This window comes from Schistocerca piceifrons, chromosome 7, assembly GCF_021461385.2.
Source record: "Schistocerca piceifrons isolate TAMUIC-IGC-003096 chromosome 7, iqSchPice1.1, whole genome shotgun sequence".
NCBI classification, from domain to species: domain Eukaryota; kingdom Metazoa; phylum Arthropoda; class Insecta; order Orthoptera; family Acrididae; genus Schistocerca; species Schistocerca piceifrons.
This window is the reverse complement of record NC_060144.1, coordinates 316,781,467-316,807,691: the sequence shown is the minus strand read 5'-3', so window position 1 is coordinate 316,807,691 and position 26,225 is coordinate 316,781,467. Positions and strand designations below refer to the sequence as shown.

General features: G+C 40.1%; 1 protein-coding gene across 1 annotated transcript in view; it reads right to left on the bottom strand.

The window, feature by feature from the left end:
• LOC124804670 overlaps nucleotides 1–26,225 on the bottom strand; it is a 221,407-nt gene that overhangs the window by 52,128 nt on the left and 143,054 nt on the right. The window contains exons 8-9 of the mRNA XM_047264912.1: nucleotides 19,168–19,353; nucleotides 13,446–13,625 (exon numbers count right to left, since the gene is read on the bottom strand). Of these exons, the coding sequence (XP_047120868.1) occupies nucleotides 13,446–13,625; nucleotides 19,168–19,353 (366 nt within the window). The remainder of the gene's footprint in view (nucleotides 1–13,445; nucleotides 13,626–19,167; nucleotides 19,354–26,225) is intronic.

The window sequence follows — 26,225 nt, the reverse complement described above, 5'->3', positions numbered from 1 at the left end:
TCTGATCTTCAGCATTCTTCTGTAGCACCACATTTCGAAAGCTTCTATTCTCTTCTTGTCCAAACTATTTATCGTCCATGTTTCACTTCCATACATGGCTACACTCCATATGAATACTTTCAGAAATGACTTCCTGACACTTAAATCAATACTGGATGTTAACAAATTTCTCTTCTTCAGAAACGCTTTCCTTGCCATTGGCAGCCTACATTTTATATCCTCTCTACTTCGACCATCGTCAGTTATTTTGCTCCCCAAATAGCAAAACTCCTTTACTACTTTAAGTGCCTCATTTCCTAATCTAATTCCCTCAGCATCACCCGACTTGATTAGACTACATTCCATTATCCTTGTTTTGCTTTTGTTGATGTTCATCTTATATTCTCCTTTCAAGACACTGTCCATTCCATTCAACTGCTCTTCCAAGTCCTTTGCTGTCTCTGACAGAAATACAATGTCATCGGCGAACCTCAAAGCTTTTATTTCTTCTCCATGAATTTTAATACCTACTCCGAATTTTTCTTTTGTTTCCTTTACTGCTTGCTCAATATACAGATTGAACAACATCGGGGACAGGCTACAACCCTGTCTTACTCCCTTCCCAACCACTGCTTCCCTTTCATGTCCCTCGACTCTTATAACTGCCATCTGGTTTCTGTACAGATTGTAAATAGCCTTTCGCTCCCTGTATTTTACCCCGGCCACCTTTAGAACTTGAAAGAGAGTATTCCAGTCAACATTGTCAAAAGCTTTCTCTAAGTCTACAAATGCTAGAAATGTAGATTTGCCTTTCCTTAATCTTTCTACTAAGATAAGTCGTAAGGTCAGTATTGCCTCATGTGTTCCAATGTTTCTACGGAATCCAAACTGATCTTCCCCGAGGTTGGCTTCTACTAGTTTTTCCATTCGTCTGTAAAGAATTCGTGTTAGTATTTTGCAGCTGTGACTTATTAAGCTGATAGTTCGGTAATTTTCACATCTGTCAACACCTGCTTTCTTTGGGATTGGAATTATTATATTCTTCTTGAAGTCAGAGGGTATTTCACATTACACATAAACTATTTGTTTCATTATTTTTTTACTTTGTGCCCGACTTTTATATACATTGAAACTATTCCCATGTTAACTCTATGTGAAAGTGATGCTAGCCTATAATCCCTGATATTTAATTTATCCATACATGTGGTTACATGGCACAAAGGTAACATTGTAGTGTTACTAGCAAGAGATTTACAACAGAATTATCTCCACTGACTGACTGTAAACGTGGATTGAACAAAATACAACTCATAAAATATTAATAATTGCCCTTGTGTGAGTTTCAGAAGGGAAATGAAGGACTAGTAGCAGTTGAGGTTTTCTGAAATGGGAGTAGCTGACAAAGGCAAGCTGATTTTATGTTGCACAGTGACCAATACTAATGAACGGGATGATAAAGATAATGAAGTATTGGTTTACGTAAGCTAAGCGGGAAATTGGACACAAGAGACAGAACAGTTAATACTTGTAGAACAGTGCAGTCATACAAAATGAAGCTGGTAGTGCAGGAACACATGAAACTATTGAGATCATATATGTTAGCAACAGCAGATGATGATTCGCAGATACCAGAAAGGAGCAGTTTCCAGGTGGGGCAGAGTTCATTACTCTTGTGTCTGGCTCGAACATCATATTATGTTTAGCTTCTCACTCTGATAGACATATTCTCCTGGAGTCATCACTCAGTTGGAGGCTGCATTGCTGCTTCCCATTCTGCAGCAGTCTCACCTCAACACGTGATTTCACTGCCCTCCAGGCAGCCACAATCACCACTGGAGGTCATCCCATGTGGCAGGTGGTAAACTTGTATGATCCTACAGCAGAGTCATTCAGTTGGGATGTAATCTCAGGGACATTGTCTATCACTAAATAATCTCAACTGTTCTCAGATAATATTGAGATGCAAACTGTACCAGAGAGCCAAATACCCATTAGTCTCACCTCTTCCTCCTCACCTCAGCGAGCACCAACCTCTTAAACTGTTGGCTGTATGGGGCAGTGATCAGTTATGTGCATCCTGCTACACTGGTGGTGTTAGTGAGCCTGTGGAAATTTACGTGGTCTGCTGCATCTACACTGCTTAATGCCATGTGCCGAAGGGCTCTGTACATGACAAATGTGCAACAGCAGGCTACAAGAGCCTAAGCTGCACTCTTCCATACTGTGCACAATGATGAACATACTCTTTGAACTTCACTTGGTATCTGTGCTTCAGTAAAGAGCTATACATTATGCACACAGCAGGTGGTGATTGTGCAAGAAGTCAGAGTCCTTTGGTGAGCTGATCAAAAAGTGATATTAGTAGCACATAAGCAACCTTAAATTTTCACTACTTTGTCGAAAGTAGACATGTTAAGAAACGTGGCTGTTGTACTTAAGGTTTATAATTTATATAAAAAACAGCTACCAGCCACATGTATGGTTTAAAAAGATAATAAACCTTTTTAAACCATACATGTGGCTGGTAGCTGTTTTTTATATAAATTATAAACCTTAAATTTTCAGTTGTTGACTCTTATTGCGTGGTGACAGATGGAGAGTACAGGACTTGGAGGCATTAAATACTAACAATTGTTCAAATTTTCTCTTGCAGATATCTGAAATTAAACAACTCATTTAATACATATGGAACTAACTATAATGTGGTTGAACAATGAGAATTTACTTAGACACATGCCTGTGGCATTACAGTAATTTCTGTATTGTACCACAGACTGCTCACTTACATAATAAGTAAGATGAGACAGTCTGTAAAAGTAACACTCTCTTTTCTTATGTATATGAATCATAAACACTGACACAGATTTTAGCAAATACGTGTGATACACTTTTCAACAAGGCACAAAAATTGTTTTAAATTACAATTTTTTAACAGAAAAAATGGTACAATGTTCTGTAACAGAAATGATATTGTACACTGAATTATTTTTCAATGTTTTAAATTTTATTTCTTGATAGTTTTGTATGTGTTATTTTCATACTTGTGACAATTATTGTGCCCATAAAAAGAAGTTATTTTCTAGTAGAAACATGACATTACTTGGTTAATATAAATGTTAAAAGCTACAAATCAATGTTTCTATTTTTATTTTTTCTTCAATTTGCCAATTTGTATAGGAAGCAAAGTAAAGCCTGAGATCTTCTATGGAAAGAACTCTCACTGTGTATTAAGAGTCAGTGTGTAGTTTGAAAATTGATCTAGATTGTAAATAATGCTAGTCATTGAAGGTGGGGAAGGGATGAAATTTATTTGATGTGGTCATCTTCACAAGTTTTACAGCAAACTTGCAACTGAATAATTTATTCGCACGCATGTTTCCGTATTTTATATGTTTTTCATGATGATATTAATCTGAAAAAAATGGACAATACACAGTGTTAGCTTACAAACACAAGATTTAACTATCCCAGTTTTGGCAGACAAAGGGATGAAAAGGTGCCAAGACTATTTGTCCAACATGCACCTAAATTAAGAAGAGTATTGATAGACTTCAAAACATTTTTAGTAATGAAAAAGGTTGTTTGATCATGATTTAGATGTTTGTGATTTAACAGAATAAAAAATGGAATTGCAAAAACTAGTCTCTTTTTGGTAACTTATTTTGTTTCTACTTTGAGTTTCTCTGTCATCTTCAAAGTGCACTGATATTGATAATGCATTTTCAATATTCGAGTACTATTTAATAAATATGACAGAAAAGTCAAATGTTTAGATTACAGTTATACTGGAACTGTACCGAGTACTGGAATGTGGCAACTGAAATCTGAATTAACTACAAGGTTCATTCACTAACAGTAAATTCAAGAATTGTAAAGCATAAATAACAATATCCATATGCAGTGCAATTATTAATCCTCAAAAAAAAAAAAAAAAATCATTTTAATGATTATTTTTATTGTTGGGGAGTATCATCAAGTGTGTTCATCATTTAGACTGCATTGTTCATAGTCAGAGTACCTGGACTGAATAAATAAAGCAAGCTAAACACTGTGAGACATGACAGAAAATAGTTAGGTAGTACTAACAACATTTTGATTATGTTCTGCTGATGGATTTAACATCTTCTGTAGCACTACAATGATTTGGCATTGTGTAATACATCTAGATCTGTACTTCACAAACCATCTTAAACTGTACAGTTGGAGGTGCCTTGTCTACTAGTGACATTTTGCCATTTCCCTGTTCCAGTTGTGAATGATTCACAGGAAGAAAGATTGTTGGTAAGCCTCTGTGTGAGCTCAAATCTCTCTGATTTTACGATCATGGTCTTTTTGAGAGATATCTGTATGAGGAAGCAATATATTTGTTGATCCTTCTAGGAATTTATGCTCTCAGAACCTTAATAGTAATCCACATGATGATGCAGAATGTCTCTCTTACAGTGCCTACCACTGGAGTTGGTTGAGCCTCATCGCAACACTTTCACAGTTATTAAATAAACCTACATTCCATTAGAACTACTGACAGCCTTGGGAGAGCCAGTCCTGACAAAACTCTAGCATCTGGTGAGCAAGATGTACGAGACAGGCAAAATACCCTCAGACTTCAAGAAGAATATAATAATCCCAATCCCAAAGAAAGCAGGTGTTGACAGATGTGAAAATTACCGAACTATGAGTTTAATAAGTCACAGCTGCAAAATACTAATGCGAATTCTTTACAGATGAATGGAAAAACTGATAGAAGCTGACCTCGGGGAAGATCAGTTTGGATTCCGTAGAAATGTTGGAACATGTGAGGCAATACTGACCCTACGACGTATTTTAGAAGAAAGATTAAGGAAAGGCAAACCCAAATTTCTAGCATTTGTAGACTTAGAGAAAGCTTTTGACAATGTTGATTGGAATACTCTCTTTCAAATTCTGACGGTAGCAGGGGTAAAATACAGAGAGCGAAAGGCTATCTACAATTTGTACAGAAAGCAGATGGCAGTTATAAGAGTCAAGGGGTATCAAAGGGAAGCAGTGGTTGGGAAGGGAGTGAGACAGGGTTGTAGCCTATCCATGATGTTATTCAATCTGTATATTGAGCAAGCAATAAAGGAAACAAAAGAAAATTTCAGAGTAAGTATTAAAATCCATGGAGAAGAAAATAAAAACTTTGAGGTTCGCCGATGACATTGTATTTCTGTCAGAGACAGCAAAGGACTTGGAAGAGCAGTTGAACGGAATGGACAGTGTCTTGAAAGGAGTGTATAAGATGAACATGAACAAAAGCAAAACAAGTCAAATGAAGTCGGGTGATGCTGAGGGAATTAGATTAGGGAATAAGACACTTAAAGTATTAAGAAGTTTTGCTATTTGGGGAGCAAAATAACTGATGATGGTCGAAGCAGAGAGGGTACGAAATGTAGACTGGCAATTGCAAGAAATGCATTTCTGGAGAAGAGAAATCTGTTAACATTGGATATAGAGTTAAGTGTTAGGAAGTCTTTTCTGAAAATATTTGTGTGGAGCATAGCCATTTATGGAAGTGAAACATGGATGATAAACAGTTTATATGAAAAGAGAATAGAAGCATTCAAAATATGGTGTTACAGAAGAATGCTGAAGATCAGATGGGTTGATCACTTAACTAAGGAGGAGGTATTAAATAGAATTGGGGAGAAGAGGAACTTGTGGCACAACTTGACTAGAAGAAGGAATCGGTTGGTAGGACATGTTCTGAGACATCAAGGGATCACCAAATTTAGTATTTGTGGGCAGCGTGGGGGGTAAAAATCGTAGGACACCAAGAGATGAATACACTAAGCAGATTCAGAAGGATGTTGGCTGCAGTAGGTACTGGGAGATGAAGAAGCTTGCACAGGATAGAGTAGCATGGAGAGCTGCATCAAACCAGTCTCAGGACTGAAGACCACAACAACAACAAATAAACCTGTAATGAAATTCACTGCTCATCTTAGGATTGATAGAGAACATCCAGTCTAGTGTGAATACCATACAGATGAGCAATATTAAATACACTATGGGATCAAAAGTATCCGGACACCCCCAAAAACAAACATTTTTCATATTAGGATCATTGTGCTGCCACCTACTGCCAGGTACTCCATATCAGCGACTTCAGTAGTCATTAGACATCATGAGGGAGCAGAATGGGGCACTCCGTGGAGCTCATGGACTTCAAATGTCGTCAGGTGATTGGGTGTCACTTGTGTCATATGTCTGTATGTGATATTTCCACACTCTTATAAACATCCCTAGGTCCACTGCTTCTGATGTGATAGTGAAGTGGTAACGTGAAGGGACACGTACTGCACAAAAGCGTAGAGGCTGACCTTGTTTGATGACTGACAGAGACTGCCGACAGTTGAAGAGGGCCATCATGTGTGATAGACAAACATCTATCCAGATCATTACATAGGGATTCGAATCTGCATAAGGATCCGCTGCAAGTACTATGACATTTAGGTGGGAGGTGAGAAAACGGATTTCATGGTCGAGTGGCTGCTCATAAGCCACACATCATGCCGGTAAATGCCAAATACGCCTCGCTTGGTGTAAAGAGGGTAAACACTGGACGATTGAAAAGTGTAAAAATGTTGTGTGGAGTGACAAATCACGGTACACAATGTGGTGATCCGAAGGCAGGGTGTGGGTATGACGAATGCCCAACGAACGTCATCTGCCAGAGAGTGTATGAGGTGATGGTGTTATGGTGTGGTCGTGTTTTTCATGGAGGGGGCTTGCACCCCTCATTGTTTTGTGTGGCACTCTCACAGCACAGGCCTACATTGATGTTTTAAGCAACTTCTTGCTTCCTACTGCTAAAGATCAATTTGCAGATGGTGATTGCATCTTTCAGCATGATTGAGCACCTGTTCATATTGCACGGCCTCTGGCAGAGTGGTTACACAACAATAACATCTCTGTAATGGACTGGCCTGCACAGAGTCCTGACCTGAATCCTATAGAACATCTTTGGGATGTTTTGAAATGTCGACTTCGTGCCAGACCTCACCGACTGACATCGATACCTCTCCTCAGGGCAGCACTCCAAGAAGAATGGCTTGCCATTCCCCAAGAAACCTTCCAGCACCTGATTGAACATCTGCCTGCAAGAGTGGAAGCTGTCATCAAAGCTAAGAGTGGGCTGACACCATACTGAATTCCAGCATTATCAATGGATGTGCCACGAACTTGTAAGTCATTTTCACCCAGGTGTCCAGATACTTTTGATCACATACCATATGTCAAATGAAGTTTTTGTAGGCTATCTCCTTTGTGAGTAGGCTACATTGCCTGAGGGTTCTTCCAATGAATATGTATGGCCTATACCTTAGCTGTGATCAGTTTTATGTGGTCATTCCATTTCAAATTGCTCCATATGCATGCTCATGATATTTTATGGATGTGACAGCTTACAGTGGTAGTCTACAAATTGTGTAATCTAAAAAATAATGGGTCTTCCATCTATTTATGCCCAACACATTACATTTCTTATGTTGAGGGTCAATTACCAATCCCTGCACCAAGTGTCGATCATATGCAGGTCTTCCTGCATTTTGCTACAGTTTTGTAATGTTGTGACCTCTCTGTACACAACAGCATCATCTATGAAAACCCTCAAGAAACTTCTGATGTTATCCACTAGATCATTTATACTGTATATATGTGAAAAGTATTGGTCCTGTAACATTCCCATTAGGTACGGCAGAAGTTACTTTCCCTTCGAAGATTTCTCTCTGTTCAAAATTAAAAGCCATGTCCTGTTTGCTAGAAACTCTTCAATTGAATCATACATGTACTCTGATATTTTGTACACTCGTATTTCGTTCATTAGGCAGCAATGTGGAACTTTATCAAATGCCTTCCAGAAGTCAAGGCATGTGGCATGAATCTGAACACTGATACCTTCTACTTTCTGGGGCTTGCAGATGAATAGAGCAGGCTGTGTTTGACTTGACTGTTGTTTCTGAAACCCACGTGGTTTCCTACAGAGGAAATTCTTGGTCTCCAGAATGTCATAATGCACAAGCATAAAACATGTTTCAAAATTCTACAACATACTCATGTAAGAGATTTTGGCCCATAGTTTTGTGCATCTGTTTGAGAGGCTATGTTCAAAAAAGGAATGTAGTGCACCTTTTTCCAATCATCAGGAACACTTCACTCCTAGAGTGATCTGTGGTGCACTGCTGCTAGAAGACAAGCTAATTCATTTGTATACTCTGTGTAGAATCATACTGGTATCCTATTAGGTCCAGTGGCCTCTCCTCTGTTGAGTGATTTCAGTTGCTTTTTTATCCAATAGTCACTTATTTCAATGTCTGTTGTTTTGAAGTTCATGCAACAATTTAAAGAAGGAACTACAGAGTGCTCTTTCTCAGTGAAACAGTTTTGGAAAATGATATTTACTATTTTGGCCTTCTCTGCGTCATCCCCTGCTTTAATGCCATTATGGTCACAATGTCTGGATAGATGGCTTCGATCCATTACTGGTCAACATAAAACCCAATGTTCTTAGGACTTTCTGTTATGTTGGTAGGTATCATTTCCCTTTTGAATTTATGAAAGCTTCACACATCACTCTCCTTAAGCTAATTTGGCTGTATTTAGTTTTTGTTTGTCTGTAAGGCTTTGGCTGTGTTTGAATTTGCAGTGAACCTCTTTGCTTACATCGCAATTTTCTAACAAGGCAGTCAAACCACAGTGCGGCTTTACATTCTTCACAACTCAAAACATATCTGTATAAAGTGTATTGTACAACACTCTTAGACTTTGTCCACTGATGCTCAACATTGTCAAACCTGGAGATGAAATTCTCATTTTGATCACCCCGGAAATTTGAAATCTGTTTCTTGTTGCACTTGCCAAGCAGAAATATCTTCCTGCTTTCTTTACATTCGTATTTACAGCTATATTCAATGATTCTGTAATGGCCCTATGATCACTGATTCCCTGTTCTACACTAAATGAGTCAAAAAGTTCGGGTTTTTGCGAGCCATTTCTCTGACAAGCTGCTTGAGGCAATATTTGGATAAGGCTTTTAGAACAATGTCACATGATTCTCTGTCATTACTAACTCTGTTAGTCACTTGACTTTTCCAGTGTTTAGGTAGTAAATTGAAATCTCCAAGATGACCAGCAAATTTATAAGAAATATTTCCAAGTTTCTGACACTACTGTTCCTGAGCATCAGACAATGATGTTTTATCTACCTTCTAAAATTTATCTTTATCCAAATTACGGCACTTTGTATCTGTACTAAGCTCACTAGATATATTATTAATAGCTACAAACTTACCTCTACACCAGCATTCAACTTTTCCTTGCAAAATACTTCTCAATCAGAATTTTGTTGCTATTAACATCTGGTTTCAGACAGGTTTCTGTCCCTAACAGAATGCGGACATTGTTACCAGGCAAGAATAGTTCTGGTATCTTCCCATAGATGCTGTAGCAGCCGACTAATACTGGGCGGTTATGCTGAAAGTGACAGTGCTCCAAGTGCTGCAGTGCAGGCTGTATACATCACAGGATGCTGGAATAATGTAGGTACGTTCATTAACTGGTCCACTCACAGAGTATGCTGAAAAAAATAATAGTTTCACTTTCTGCTGTCAGGTGAAAATATGGTACTCAGTCGTAATGTCATATGTTTCCTGTATTGATGTCAGTGTGCTGTTTGTCATTTGGTGATTCATGCTGATTTCTTTCATGAAGTGACTGTTGGTGTAGAGGGTTAAGAAAGTTGAATTTCTCTGTATGAAATGTAATGGCTTTTGAGAAGAAAGACAGTGCACTGCTGGTAAAGTTGTTTTATCACAATAACAGAAATAGCAGTGCTTCATTGCGGGAATATTGGTGACAGAAACAGCTGTGAAGAGGTACTATGTCAATAAATTGCTAAAGAATGTAATCAAGAAATATTAAGAAACAGGTGAGTTAGGTGGTGCAACAGGGAGAGGGAGATGGCCCATTACCATGGCAGTTGATGCACTTGCTGTAGCTACAGCCATTCAAGCAGAACATGCCTCAAATTCTGCAGGCAGTGCTTAGGCTATGGTATGAGAATTCTCTCTCCCTCGGTAAACTGTTCAGAAGATTTTGTGGTGCATTTTACACTGGTATTCCTGCAAGATTCAGAATGGGCACCAAACGAAGAACCACAATAGGCTACAACATATTGACTTTTCCCTTCATTTTTTAGCATGCATGATGATATGTGGCCTGGGAATATTCTTTGGACACAAGAGGCACATTTTACTCTACATGGTGCCACAAATACACAGAACTGTCATATATGGGGTTCTGCTCCACAACATATTGTGCAGGAACATACACTCACTCAGCTTATGTGACTGTGTTGTGAGGTTTCACAAGCTCCTTCATTCACAGTCGGTTTTTCTTTTAGGAGATGGCACTTTACAGACATGTTAGATGTCCAGTGACATCTGTACATTATAAGGATCACCTTGTGAGACACGTGATTCCAGTTTTGCAAGAATACATCTGTGTCCACACCATTATTTTCAAGCAACATTGGGCAACACCACATGTCGCTTGTTAGATGAAAGATTTGCTTTGAGAGACCTTCAGCAACGACTTCATCATTTCCAGACAATTTCAAGATGTGTGGCCTTCCAGATCACCCAACCTAAAGTCATGTTACTTATGATTGTGGGTATATCTGAAAGACTGTGACTATCAGGGATGTAACTGAAGAACAGAATATGACAACATATTGCTCTGCTTACACCGGATATGCTGTGAGAAAATGTTGATCATGCTGTGATACGGACGCAGGATATCGCTCAGTCGAGAGACCACATTGGACACACGTTTTAGTTTGTGACCATATCCTAATAAAAGTGCCAGAGCCACTGTTATCATGTGCTTGATCATTCCCCCCCCCCCCCCCCCCCCCCCCCCCGTCCCCCACCCACATCACATGTTGACTGCTTACAGTGGCATATTTTCAGCTAGTGGCAGTGAATGTGAATGGAACCTTTTTTCTCCAGCAAATACATCAATTAATGAACATACCTACAATGTTTCAGCATCCTGTAGTGTATACAAGCTACACTGCAGCACTCAGAACACCGCCAGTTTAATTACAACCACAGTAGTATATTAAGAGTTTCCTTCTTTGCCATATCACGATGACTGATATTCTTTTCAATTAATTGGGGAAAATATTCTTCCATGTCTGAAATCAAGCCTCTATCTTAAAAAAAATCACATGTTTACTCCACTAGCCTTGAAGCCATTTTCTGCATGTAGTCCATGTCTGTTCTACTAAGGCAGGTACTACAGTTCTCCATCAAACAGCAGAGGTTGAAGAAGCTGCATCACAGACTGTCAAAATCATCTGCGTCCCTGGTTTAACCCTTTCACTTGGCTCCAAACCAGAGGACAAAGATCAATTCTGGGAATGATGTTGCAGAACAGTAGTTCTGTTTCCACACTGCGAGTGAGACTGCTTGTCTTTACAAAGCAGACAGCCACTTGTACGACCTGAGAATGGTCTCTGAATCGAGGAGGCAGGCATCATTCGTAACAACATGAGGCATGATTAGCAGATGGGTGCACCATATGCACTCTACTGCTGCCGACATTGCAACATCACACCTCAGACGTGACCCATAGTAAGCAAACAGAGTGGACAATGACAATGGCCTTCTTTCCTGACCTGCCAGGTATTTCCCTATGCTGAGCTCCCATTGACAAATCCCACCCTCTGCACTTGTTTGAACCTTTCATGAAGATTAACTCCTATAGCTCATACCTATTTTTAAGGCACAGGGGGGGGGGGGGGGGGGGGGGGAGACTGCTGTGAGGCCAGTATCCACTATCACATTCAGCACAGAGATTTCCAAACCTGCCACTGTTAACCATTCACCACCAGGTATGTGTCGACCGGCCAGGATGTGCAAATCACAAGGTGCGGTGACATCCATGATTCCAGGTGACACTATATGCTCTAGAGGTGCCAAAACATTTGTCTCAGGTCTAGGAAAGAAAAATGATTTAAAAATTGGAAAAGTTAGTTTGGGGTTAGTAACAACAGAAATTGATAACTGTATCACGATTTGCAGTGCTGAGAATTCTGTTTCGAGTGGTCCACAAATGGTAAGTAAGTCACAAGAATGAACACAGTGACTGCGAAAGAATGATCCATAAAGAGTGAAAGTGAGAAATAGTTTTTCCTGGCTGACCATCAGGAAGCGAGAAGGGGATGGTAGAAGAAATACTACAATAATGAGATTGAAATTTACTGGAAATGTAAAAGGTGGCAGGATACAGTTGACATGGACGTAACTGTACCTCAGTTTAATAGTAGTTCCATGAGTGACAGATTAGTCACACCTACCATTAAATATCAATCAGCACTGTAATCACTATGTGGAATACATTTCGATAGACCATCAGCATCAGTGCACTTCAGAAGCTGATGATACTTGAGTACAGTCATTTACTATTTTATCACTTTTTCCTGTCCCAATTCTTAATTGCTCTAACATCTCTCTTGCCCTTACTCTATACTTACTTCTCATTCTCACCTTATAATCTCTGCACAGAAGCTAGCACACTGTTTGCAAAACAGAGGTGGTTAGCACTGGACTCATGTTCGGGAGGATGGCTGTTCAAACTTGTGTCCAGCCATCCTCATTTAGATTTTCTGTGATTTCCCTAAATCATTTCTGGAAAATGCAGGGATGGTTCCTTTGAAAGGGCACAGCTGACTTCCTTCCCCATTCTTTGCTAATCCAATGCAACCAATGACCTTGCTGTTTGATCCCCTCGGCCTGAATCACTCACTGAGCGAGGTGGCGCAGTGGTTAGGCACTGGACTCGCATTCGGGAGGACAACGGTTCAATCCCGCGTCCGGCCATCCTGATTTAGGTTTTCCGTGATTTCCCTAAATCACTCCAGGCAAATGCCGGGATGGTTCCTCTGAAAGGGCATGGCCGACTTCCTTCCCCATCCTTCCCTAATCCGATGAGACCGATGACCACGCTGTCTGGCCTCCTTCCCCAAACCAACCAACCAACCAACCTGAATCACTCAACCAACCAACCAACCAGTGCTTGCGAACATACTATCTCTGACTTCTTGGTCTCTGACGACTTCCCCTTCATCTTTATCTACCTTTGTCCTTACTACAGATGGGGCCTACTCATCTTGACACTGGAGTGAGCTGCCCTTCCTTTCAACTTTCCCCAACCTATTCTTCTCTTCTCCTCACAGAAGGAACTATTATTTCTAAAAGCTAGGTCATACATCACTTTTCCTTTTGTATGTATCTATTGGCAGTACTACATGTTTTGCCTCCAATAGGTAAGTCTTGGCCAGCAATTCTCAAATGAATTTTCCTTTATACAACTATCTATTTATACATAACTACTCAACACAATCAGGTTAAACTGTAATGTAGAACAATATCTTTTCCACTGACCTTTTCAAATGCACAAGTTTGTAAATGTCCTTGAATGCTTCATCTGTTAGCCCATAACAACCAAACAGCCGAAGCCATCGTACTTGTGGGCATCCATGAATCAAGGAAATTAGACCAATATCATCTAATGCCCAGCTGTTTGACAAGTCAACATGCTGCAGTTGTGAAAGACCTCCATACCTGGTAATAAAGTGAGGGTTACATATTTAACAGATTCCCTCCCAAATAGGAGTTGTTGGTGACAGGTTCTAACACAAATATGGAGCAGTTGCATATGATAATCTACAATATATGTAAATATAGGTTCATTTCTTTGGAAATCAAAGGCAGGAGAAAAAAAGGGGTAATAAACTGGGAGGAAAATGTTCCTTATAAGTGAAGGGAGATGACAGCTACCGTAATGCCAGAAGGACAGCAACTAAAAGATGGATACTGTATTTCTGTTAACACATACAGTTGTTGCATGTGATAAACAATAAAAAGTAATTCTAACATAGAATAATAATAACATGAAAAGTAAAACATTTTCCAGTTCATAACAGAGTTGGTACAGCAACCAGTGGGTATGATATGAAGAAACAAAAAATCTTGTTTGCAATGTCAAAATTTTTTTTTGTATTCCAATGAAGCATTTCAGCTTTATTTAGGGATCTTCAGTTTGGCCTATGGAAGAAATACAGAATTTCATAATAGTTGCTGGACCCTGTTTAGTGAGATTGGATTAACAAGAAAATATAAAAGAACTTACTGATATTTGGTAGGGATGGGTACATGGGATGCAACACTTAAAATATCGCAGCAGGAGGAGGACGAGGAGATTAGTGTTTAATGTCCCATTGACAATGAGGTCCCTAGAGATGTACTAGCTAAGATTAGGGATAGATGGGAAGGGAAATCAGCCATGCCCTATCAAAGGAACCATCCTGGCATTTACCTGATATGATTCAGCAAAATTACGGAAAAGCTAAATCAGGATGGCCGGACGTGAGTTTGAACCATCGTCCTTCCAAATGCGAGTCTATCCCAGGAGGTAAATGCCCTTTGTCAAAGCTTTAAAAATACTGTCTGATGCACTATAAAATAGAATAAAACAGAATATGACCAAAAGGAATTTTTAAAAAATATGTAACTGCTTTTTTCCTAAACTGACAACCCACAATAAAAATAAAAAGGAAGCAGCAGATTACCTTATTATGGCATGTGATGCAGACCAATGCAAACCAAATGGGATCAATCATAGCGTGTAGGCTTTCACGGCCGGCGTCTTCAGTAATTAAAACTTCCGGGCTAAGAGGCCGTGGTCCAATAGTAGAAATACTTTTCCCTGACAGCTGCGGGCAACATCATCTGAGGTGAGTCTACGACTGGCTGCTAGGCCATGGAGGTCCTGTTTATATAGAGCGCGTAGAGGGCACCACCACTCGTCACGTGTTGTCAACACTAAAACTATCTCTGGCTGGCATCATTACTCTCGATCGAAGGTAATCGATTGTCACATCTTTGGTACAGAGTCGATCGCCATATCTTATCTAGCTTCAAGCCTTCTTCTTTCCTGTTAAAATTATTGTGGTGTTTAAAAATCTCTACAGCCTCTCTATACATACGTGCATAATAATGCGATGTCTTAGCTAGCATGCTCGTCTCACTAAATTTTATTTCATGGTCACTCGTTTCAAAAACATGTTCCGCTACAGCCGATTTGTCCGTGTGTCCCAGTCGACAGTTCCTTTTATGTTCAGTTAGGTGAGTATTGATACTTCTTTTTGTGGTTCCAATGTAAACCTTCCCACAACTACACGGAATCTTATAGACACCAGGAGTAGCTAGAGGGTGTCGTGCATCTTTCGCCGATCTTAAGCATTCACTAATCTTCTTGGTGGATCTGAAGATTGTTTCAACTCTGAACTTGGCCAGCACTTTCCCGATACGGCCGTAATATTGTGGATGAATGGAAGAAAAACTTTCCCCACCGATGGTGGTTGTTGTTGCACGTTTTCGGACATTTTTCTTCTGGGATGGAGTGCTCTATCTATCTCCTTGTCAGCGTACCCATTTTTCTGGAAAGCGGTTCGCAAGTGGTTTAGTTCCTCTTGCAAATAAGCTGGCTCACAGATTTTATTAGCCCTGTCCACCAGTGTCTTGATGATGCCTCTCTTCAGCCTGGGATGATGGTTTGAATGCTTATGAAGATAACGATCGGTATGCGTATCTTTTCTATAGACTTTGTGACCCAGAGTCCCATCTGCTCGTTTAATTACTGAGACGTCCAAAAAATTTATCTGTCCATTACTTTCTGTCTCCGTAGTGAATTGTATTTTTGAATTGATGCTATTCAAATGCTTCAAAAAACGGTTCAGTTCTTCTTCACCGTGATTCCATATGACAAAAGTGTCGTCCACATACCAATACCACTTCAAAGGCCTTTTTCTGGCTGACTGCAGTGCTTGCTGTTCAAAAAATTCCATAAAAATATTAGCAACGGCTGGACTTAGAGGGCTACCCATTGCCACTCCATTAATTTGTTCATAGAACTCATAATTATACTGAAGTCGTGGAAAGGTAATGTCTAAACAAAGCTACTATATCAGTCGGAAATATGTCAGATATGCAAGCAAGAGCTTCGTTGACATATTTCCGACTGATATAGTAGCTTTGTTTAGACATTGCCTTTCCACGACTTATTTTCAGTATAATTATGAGTTCTATGAACAAATTAATGGAGTGGCAATGGGTAGCCCTCTAAGTCCAGCCGTTGCTAATATTTTTATGGAATTTTTTGAACAGCAAGCACTGCAGTCAGCCAGAAAAAGGCCTTTGAAGTGGTATTGGTATGTGGACGACACTTTTGTCATATGGAATCACGGTGAAGAAGAACTGAACCGTTTTTTGAAGCATTTGAATAGCATCAATTCAAAAATACAATTCACTATGGAGACAGAAAGTAATGGACAGATAAATTTTTTGGACGTCTCAGTAATTAAAAGAGCAGATGGGACTCTGGGTCACAAAGTCTACAGAAAAGATACGCATACCGATCGTTATCTTCATAAGCATTCAAACCATCATCCCAGGCAGAAGAGAGGAATCATCAAGACACTGGTGGACAGGGCTAATAAAATCTGTGAGCCAGCTTATTTGCAAGAGGAACTAAACCACTTGCGAACCGCTTTCCAGAAAAATGGGTACGCTGACAAGGAGATAGATAGAGCACTCCATCCCAGAAGAAAAATGTCCGAAAACGTGCAACAACAACCACCATCGGTGGGGAAAGTTTTTCTTCCATTCATCCACAATATTACGGACCGTATCGGGAAAGTGCTGGCCAAGTTCAGAGTTGAAACAATCTTCAGATCCACCAAGAGGATTAGTGAATGCTTAAGATCGGCGAAAGATGCACGACACCCTCTAGCTACTCCTGGTGTCTATAAGATTCCGTGTAGTTGTGGGAAGGTTTACATTGGAACCACAAAAAGAAGTATCAATACTCGCCTAACTGAACATAAAAGGAACTGTCGACTGGGACACACGGACAAATCGTCTGTAGCGGAACATGTTTTTGAAACGAGTGACCATGAAATAAAATTTAGTGAGACGAGCGTGCTAGCTAAGACATTGCATTATTATGCACGTATGTATAGAGAGGCTGTAGAGATTTTTAAACACCACAATAATTTTAACAGGAAAGAAGAAGGCTTGAAGCTGGATAAGATATGGCGATCAACTCTGTACCAAAGATGTGACAATCGATTACCTTCGATCGAGAGTAATGACGCCAGCCAGAGATAGTTTTAGTGTTGACAACACGTGACGAGTGGTGGCGCCCTCTACGCGCTCTATATAAACAGGACCTCCACGGCCTAGCAGCCAGTCGTAGACTCACCTCAGATGATGTTGCCCGCAGCTGGCAACGAAACGTCAGGGAAAAGTATTTCTACTATTGGACCACGGCCTCTTAGCCCGGAAGTTTTAATTACCAAATGGGAGCAGGTCTACAGTAAATCTTTACATCATGAAGATGCTGGAGGTGTAGTGCATATTCTGGCTGCACACACCATACTGAATATGAAAACATACAAGGCCCTAAGACTAGTGCACATAGATCTTGGCAGATGTCGCCCGCAGGCTGTAAGTTACGACAGTGTTCCTCTATTACACTCAAAAAGGAAAAAGATGCTTAACATTACGGAAGAAAAGGAAATCGATAAACACAAACGCCAAAACAGACAGGCAGCTCCTAAATGATCAGGTGACTGGAAGGTACTGAGCGTATTGTGACACTATGAGATCATTGTTTAATGTTAATAACTAAGCCCTGGATGCTTTGTAATTGAATCATGCCACCTACTACACATTTCAGGAGGTTATCTTTTTAATGTTTACTGATTTTTACTTTTACTTTTTCACTCATTGTGTGGTCTATATTCTACACACATTGTGGCATTTGGATGTGCTCTTGCACCGCTGTAACTCTACATTTTCAACAAGAAGGTTCATTATTCCCTGGAAGTGGGATTTTCAATACTGATTCTTGCTATCAGCTTTTGCACTGACGGACTTCTGTTTTTAAAAAGAGACCATCTAATTACCAATGACAGTGTTTAACGTTGGTGTGACTACGTATTATGTTTTGTGTTTGCATTTGCATTTACCAGGATCCCATTAAAGTGTATTTCATGACTTACGTGCTGCACTTGCTTCGCATCCAGACATAACATTGACACTGTTCTTCAGTAGTGACAGGTAACTAGCATGGCATGATCTTGTACATCAGAGGGAGTTGGGAGGGGCATAGATTCTGGTTTTAGGAAGAGTTGGGTATGCACAATGTTAGCTGTAATACTACTTGGGTTAATCAAAATTGGTATTCGGAGCTACCCTATGTACTTTTATGCTTTCCCATTATAGCACTGTATTGTTTATATACTTTAGTTTTTAATTTTTACTAACCCTGATTATTCTGGATATTAATGTAAGCATTTTATCAGCAATTTTTAGAACACCAGTAATTTATAATGACTGTTATAGGCTGTTGTTATGACAAGATGTGGCAACTGAACAGTATCATAGCTCACATCCTGCAGGCACCACCTGCCGAGAGCTGTGTGGGCTAGTCTTAGTGGTCTTGTATGTTTTCATATCCAGAGTGATGTGTACAGCCAGAATATGCAATACACCTCTGGCATGTTTACGATGTAAGGATTTGCTATAGGCATGATCCCATTTGGTTGCACAGAACTGCGCGGCATGCTGCCATAAGGTAATTTCTTATTTCTACTGTGAATTGTCGATTTAGGGACAAAGTACGTTACATATTTTCTAAAAATACCTTACAGTTATCTTCTCTTATAACTCTTCTATAGGACATTGTACAATACTTTAAGGCTTTGACAAGAGGCATTTTCCTGCTAGGATACTTTATGCACGGTATCCCATGTACAATTCCTACAAAATATCAGTCAAGTTCTTTAATATTTTCTTGATAATCAAATCTCACTACATGGGATCACATCACTGTTATAACATTTTTCAATTCTTCATATGCCAATCTGAAGATGCCTAAAGAAAGGTGAAACATGTCATTGGGAAATAAAAAATTTTAACATTGCAACAAATATTACTTGTTTCTTCATACCAAGAAAAGTAACAATTTACAGAAAATATCTGTGTAGATTACTGTGCATAAATAACAAACAACAACATACAAACACATAAGCAACATTACCTAAATGCCTCCCCAATAGCTCCTTCTGGGCACTCTTTCACACACTGTATCTCTAGCCAATTCAGTCTGCTGAGCTCCCCGAGTGAACGGAATGCTTGAAAACTCTCCTCGTGTCTCACATTATACTCTTGCAGTTGAAGAAATTTAACTGATTTCCAGCAGGCTAGTAAGTCTGGGAGTACACACCTACAAAGAAATTAATTTCATTTAAGTCACCTTTTATTCAGAAGAATTCCATAGGTATTTTGTTGAATACTCTGGTTTTTTACTCTGAAGATCTGGCGTGAAACTATGGCTCTGAAAAGGCTAGCCAAATTTGCATGAGACCAAACTTCAGGAAAGGAATGAAAATATGAGGAAAATAGAAAGACTTGATAGTTACCATTTTTCACTTTCGACCGAAATACCGAACAGAGCATGTTAGTAGTTACTAGCAAACTGCCACTATGTTTTTCAAATTGCCCAGAATTGAAAAAGCATCCGAGGCATATTATCACCAAACAGTGTTTACCATCAAAACTGTATGAAAATAGCTGAAAGTTTGTTAATGTAATCCACTTGACAACCAGAGATGACAATTTGGTATCCCAGCCAGAATCACAGAATTCAGAGAGTACATCAGAGCAGCTGGAGCTGTCTTTGATACCAGAAGTGCACCCTCACCACTGGAAGTACCACTTCCCCCTACGGTGGGCTGAACCTCTGTAGAATATCCACCTCCAGAAGTGAAGAAACAACGCGGATCTGCAATTTGCTTGTGTCTCAGTAATGTCGACATTTATTTGGACTCAGTTACATTAGTAACTATTTCAACCAGACTCTGATTTGGTATCTTGTTTTATGAGTGATTCACTTTAGCTAGCAACAGACTTGTGTTTAGATTGTAGTTCATGTGTCTTATAAAGTTTAGTATGCAACTTCTAGCTGGTAGGAAACCTACTTTGATCGGAAATTTTGTGCAGTAGCAACCTCTCATCCAGTTTTGCCAGTGTCAGAAAGCAAGTTTACTATCGTACCTTGACTGTGTAAGTGATTTATGTCATCTGTGGAGAAAACGTGATTCCATGTTTCATAACTCTTAATAGTCAACAGTGGTATGCCAACACACTGCAGTATTCCCCACTAAATATATGTTTGTATTCTGATTCACATACACTCCTGGAAATTGAAATAAGAACACCGTGAATTCATTGTCCCAGGAAGGGGAAACTTTATTGACACATTCCTGGGGTCAAATACATCACATGATCACACTGAAAGAACCACAGGCACATAGACACAGGCAACAGAGCATGAACAATGTCGGCATTAGTACAGTGTATATCCACCTTTCGCAGCAATGCAGGCTGCTATTCTCCCATGGAGACGATCGTAGAGATGCTGGATGTAGTCCTGTGGAACGGCTTGCCATGCCATTTCCACCTGGCGCCTCAGTTGGACCAGCGTTCGTGCTGGACGTGCAGACCGCGTGAGACGACGCTTCATCCAGTCCCAAACATGCTCAATGGGGGACAGATCCGGAGATCTTGCTGGCCAGGGTAGTTGACTTACACCTTCTAGAGCACGTTGGGTGGCACGGGATAGATGCGGACGTGCATTGTCCTGTTGGAACAGCAAGTTCCCTTGCCGGTCTAGGAATGGTAGAACGATGGGTTCGATGACGGTTTGGATGTACCGTGCACTATTCAGTGTCCCCTCGACGATCACCAGTGGTGTACGGCCAGTGTAGGAGATCGCTCCCCACACCATGATGCCGGGTGTTGGGCCTGTGTGCCTCGGTCGTATGCAGTCCTGATTGTGGCGCTCACCTGCACGGCGCCAAACATGCATACGACCATCATTGGCACCAAGGCAGAAGCGACTCTCATCGCTGAAGACGACACGTCTCCATTCGTCCCTCCATTCACGCCTGTCGCGACACCACTGGAGGCGGGCTGCACGATGTTGGGGCGTGAGCGGAAGACGGCCTAACGGTGTGCGGGACCGTAGCCCAGCTTCATGGAGACGGTTGCGAATGGTCCTCGCCGATACCCCAGGAGCAACAGTGTCCCTAATTTGCTGGGAAGTGGCGGTGCGGTCCCCTACGGTACTGCGTAGGATCCTACGGTCTTGGCGTGCATCCGTGCGTCGCTGCAGTCCGGTCCCAGGTCGACGGGCACGTGCACCTTCCGCCGACCACTGGCGACAACATCGATGTACTGTGGAGACCTCACGCCCCACGTGTTGAGCAATTCGGCGGTACGCCCACCCGGCCTCCCGCATGCCCACTATACGCCCTCGCTCAAAGTCCGTCAACTGCACATACGGTTCACGTCCACGCTGTCGCGGCATGCTACCAGTGTTAAAGACTGCGATGGAGCTCCGTATGCCACGGCAAACTGGCTGAAACTGACGGCGGCGGTGCACAAATGCTGCGCAGCTAGCGCCATTCGACGGCCAACACCGCGGTTCCTGGTGTGTCCGCTGTGCCGTGCGTGTGATCATTGCTTGTACAGTCCTCTCGCAGTGTCCGGAGCAAGTATGGTGGGTCTGACACACCGGTGTCAATGTGTTCTTTTTTCCATTTCCAGGAGTGTATATTATCTCGAATCTCTGAACTGCTACATCTTGTGAAGATAAGATTACAGGCTGATATACATTTTTTCCCTCTTACTATATTTTCTTTTACTTCTTTCCTGCTTTATCTTTGTCATACACTGAAAAGTTTATTTTAGAATGAGTTTTGTAAATTTAATTCATGGGATGGTTATGTTTCTGTTTACTGCCATTTTCAATTATTATTGTGTTGTATACTTTCTTATTTGTTAACATTTTATTTGAATTCATTTTCTATGGACAGACTAATATGAAACTGTGATTTTGTAGAAAACTGCAAATCAATGTAATCAAAGTTTTTGAAAGTGTTATGTGAAGCAAGGTGTACGAGCAATGCAGAATCAAACTGATATGTCAAAAGAGATGGCATCAACAAAGAGTCGGGAGTGAGAAGGAGAGTGGAGGTGATTGTCGTGTCACTTATGTACTGTTACACAATGTGTTTTTGGCCTGTGAAATATGTCAATGGTTGGACAGTACTACATTTACAATCTCAGTGTGTACAGTGATTAAATGACTGGGGAACTGTGTTTTAGCTCATTAAACATAAAACTTTGTGGTGCATACCAGTAAGCTAAGTTCATGCTGTAAAGTTACTGTTTTTTATTGCAGCCAGCACAAACTATTTAGTGTGTAGTATGGATTGTGAAATCAAACAGAAAATATGTAGTGCAATTACTTGTCTTATATTGATACAAAGAAGTCTTAACTGTGAATGTAGAGTGTGCTGACTGCCGTGTTATTGAAGTGATCACATAGACATTTATGCATGGCACTCATTGCTCAGGTAAAACTGCTAATTAATGATTTACAGTACAATCGACTTTATTTATTTTTGTAGTGCAGATGAATGTACTGTGGAAATCACTGCACTGTGAGCATAAAGCATAAATCTGAAAACTGTGGCTACACTGTGTAACAAACATTACGACATCACGTTACATCAAGTATTAATAGAAAGAAGTCATTGCTTGCAGATACACAGATTGGAATTAATTCTACAAATATCAAGTGTTCCTGTTAGATTCACAACAGGCACTTATTATCAAGGAGTTCAGCAATATGACAGCAATTATTGGATCACACACCCAAGAACCATGGACTAATGATGCGGATATCGACAGACCGCCAGCAGCATCAGCAAAGTGGGAACTGCTTTGAAAAAACATGGGCTGAGAGATGCCACAAACTACATCATTCTAATCAGTGATGTAAAAACTCCTTATATAGGAACAATAATAATTTTTTTGCCATTCATTTTACATAGTTGTAAATTGTTGTTTGCAATACTATTCAGCACTATTTTCAATAACATTCAGAATAGTAGTTAAACTAGGTTTCATTTGCTTAATTACTTCTTTCCATAACTATAGTAACTTTGTAAACCCATTAATTTTCAAGTCAGTCATTTTCACAACCAGTAGTTACTGATACAAATGAGATATGCGTTAAACAGTTTTGATTTCTTTTCATTTGCTTTTAATTGCCAATGTTTATTTATGTAGTCTGTAAATGTTTACCTACATTTGCATGTTTTGTTGTTCCGCATTTGATCTCATGTGAAATGTTATGGTCTGCCGATGAATTTTGCGCATTATGCATTAACCACCATTGCATTAGTACAGTGCTTCCCAACCTTTCTTAGATCATTACCCCTGAGTGCAATCAGACATTAGCTAGTACCCTCATCCCCACTGCCATCTGTTGCCCCGCCTCCCCCCCAATCCCCCACATTATCACCAACTTTAGCACCTAACTAAATTGTAGAATGAAAGACTTTTCTTGGAACACTTTTATTTTTAAAATGATGAAAGATGGATAATATTTAGTTTGATTTTGATTGTGATTGTTTGTGTGTGTGTGTGTGTGTGTGTGTGTGTGTGTGTGTGTGTGTGTGTGTGTGTGTGTGGGCGCGCGCGCGCGCAAGCTTGCGCGTGTAAGTGCATGCGTGTGAATGATGAAGGAATTCATGGTGCATCACAAGTGCTACCCACAACTCTTTCTCAGAAAAGAAAGCTAACTATTCACAATGAGAAACACACTTGTTACAAAACATGCTTCCCCTGCATTTCTCCTCTCCTTTGCAGCACTTGCTTGACCTGCACAGTGCAACCCCATTTAAAGTCAAACAAGTTCAGATGTGTGCACTATACTTACTGTTCACAAATCACTTCATAGCTGCTCTCCTTACTTCTGAACCTGATGACTTCATGTTGTTAATGCTTTGTCTCTTAACCACTCTAATAATAATAATAATAATAAAACTATGTCCAGCACTATAATAGGCCCTATGAAGTTATTGCTGTGTCATGCTGTCAATTAATTCATTTATCTGTTTTGAAGCAAGTAATAAAGCAATTTCTGGATTACTGCAGATGATATCGACAACATGGAAAAGACATTTTTGTGAGATATTTAGCATTTGTTTTTGTGAGATGTTTAGCATTTGGTACATATATGTCTCACTTTTATCATCAGCAATGTACAGGACAAAGCACAACATCTGTGTAATGGGTGAACTATGTGAGGAACCTGTAACCTCCACCACATCAATGCTACTAACTGAGAAAACATAATTATTGATAACTTATATAATCAACATTAGGGACTTACAAAACTGTGATAATAGTAAAGATCTTTTGAAAATAATTTAGTTTCACAACAGAAACAGAAATGAATTTTTTAGTTTTTACCTCTCAGAAAATTTCATTTTACCCCTCAGGGGGTAGTTTCTCCCAGGTTGGGAACCACTGCATTAATAGGTAGAAACACATCAGAAGTTGTTCACTTTGTTTAGGAGAATATTTTATCAGTGGTAATCTGTTTGATTTGAGTTAATGGGTAATGTTATAGTTTCTGGGTAATTACCTGCATGTGTGAACATAATGTTCCACCAAGTTGAAGAGAGGTAGAGTATTTCTTGTTTTAATTTGTGCTGTCACCTTCCACGTCTCACACCCATAAAAGAGAACAGATTTTACATTTGAGTCAGAGATTTTAAGCTTTACCTTCATCAATATTTCACGAGATGTCCAAACTGGTCGCAACTGAGCAAAGGCCCCTTTTGCCTTTTTGATCCTACTTCGACGTCTTCTGCCGCCCCTCCATTTTTGGAAACAATACTTCCCACATAACAATAGCTCTTCACCTTCTCAATCTCTTCTTCTTTCATGGCTAGTGCATTCTTGTTCTTACTGTTCATCCTATGCTTTTCAGTCTTAGCAATGTTTATTTTTAATCCAACTCTCTAAGATTCTACTTCCAATTCCTTAAGCATCTCACTCATATACTTGAAAGTCTGGGACAGAAGAGTCCACTGCATACCTCTCCATTTCTCTCAGGTTAAAACAAGAGTAAAAACCTTCATCACTAAATATTTTATGACTATACTGGGAGTACACTGGCTAAATGTTATCTCAAACCAAGAATTATGGCACGCATCCAACAATGGAAAGCCGAGATAACCATAAAAGAAAGGAAATGAAGATGGATTGGACATGTCCTGAGAAGAGACCCGCAACATATTCCAAAGCAGGCTTTAGAATGGAACCCGCAAGGAGGAGAGGCAGACCAAGGTTGACCTGGCACAGGACTGTTGAAGCTGAGGTGGCAGCCGTTGGCCACTCCTGGAGTAACATCCAGAAGGTGTCAACGAACAGGGTCAGATGGAGAGCTCTAATAAGTGCCCTATGCTCCACATCGGACTAAAAGGAATGAAGTCGATAAGTCAAGAGTATTTCTGGTTCCAGTTACCTTAAAATTTCTGAGTGTGTTAGACTTAGGGGAGACAGATCAGAGTATTGTCAGTCTGAGCACTGGAACACGGCCGATTCCAGCACAGTCAATGTTTGAGGAGGTGCTGTTTTGGAAGATACAGCTACACTCTGTGATACCCTCTGATCCATTATTGTCACAACCTGTAATTTAGTTTTCTTGCTGGACTGTGCCAATGTAGCTCGGTTGACTGTGTTATCACCGCAGCTGTGCTCGTGCTACAATTGAAGAATCTTCAACCAGATTCTACCAATGAATAAGAAGTATCTTTTAATTCAATTTCTCCCTATAGTATTTCTCAAATGTACAGTAACTTTTCTCATTATGAATAACACATATGTATTATATTTCAAATTTACAATAACTTTTCTTGTTACACACAACATTTATCAGAGCACTGCCAGTAAATAAATGCCAAAGAGACTGGCATTAAACCAATGGCATTTATAACAGTTCTCCAGACAACATCCGTTATCCTGTGAAGTAATTCAGCATTGTCATGGCACATGCATTTTCTCCAAAGTGAGATGCCGACTCATGGAAGTTATACAAATGAGATGACAAACTGTAGATGACATAAACCCACAAACAGCTTTCAATTCTTAACTACTAAATTATTATATGGTTATAACAACTGTGACCACCATTCATTGGCTACATAGACATAGGGTTGCACACCACTCTGGGGA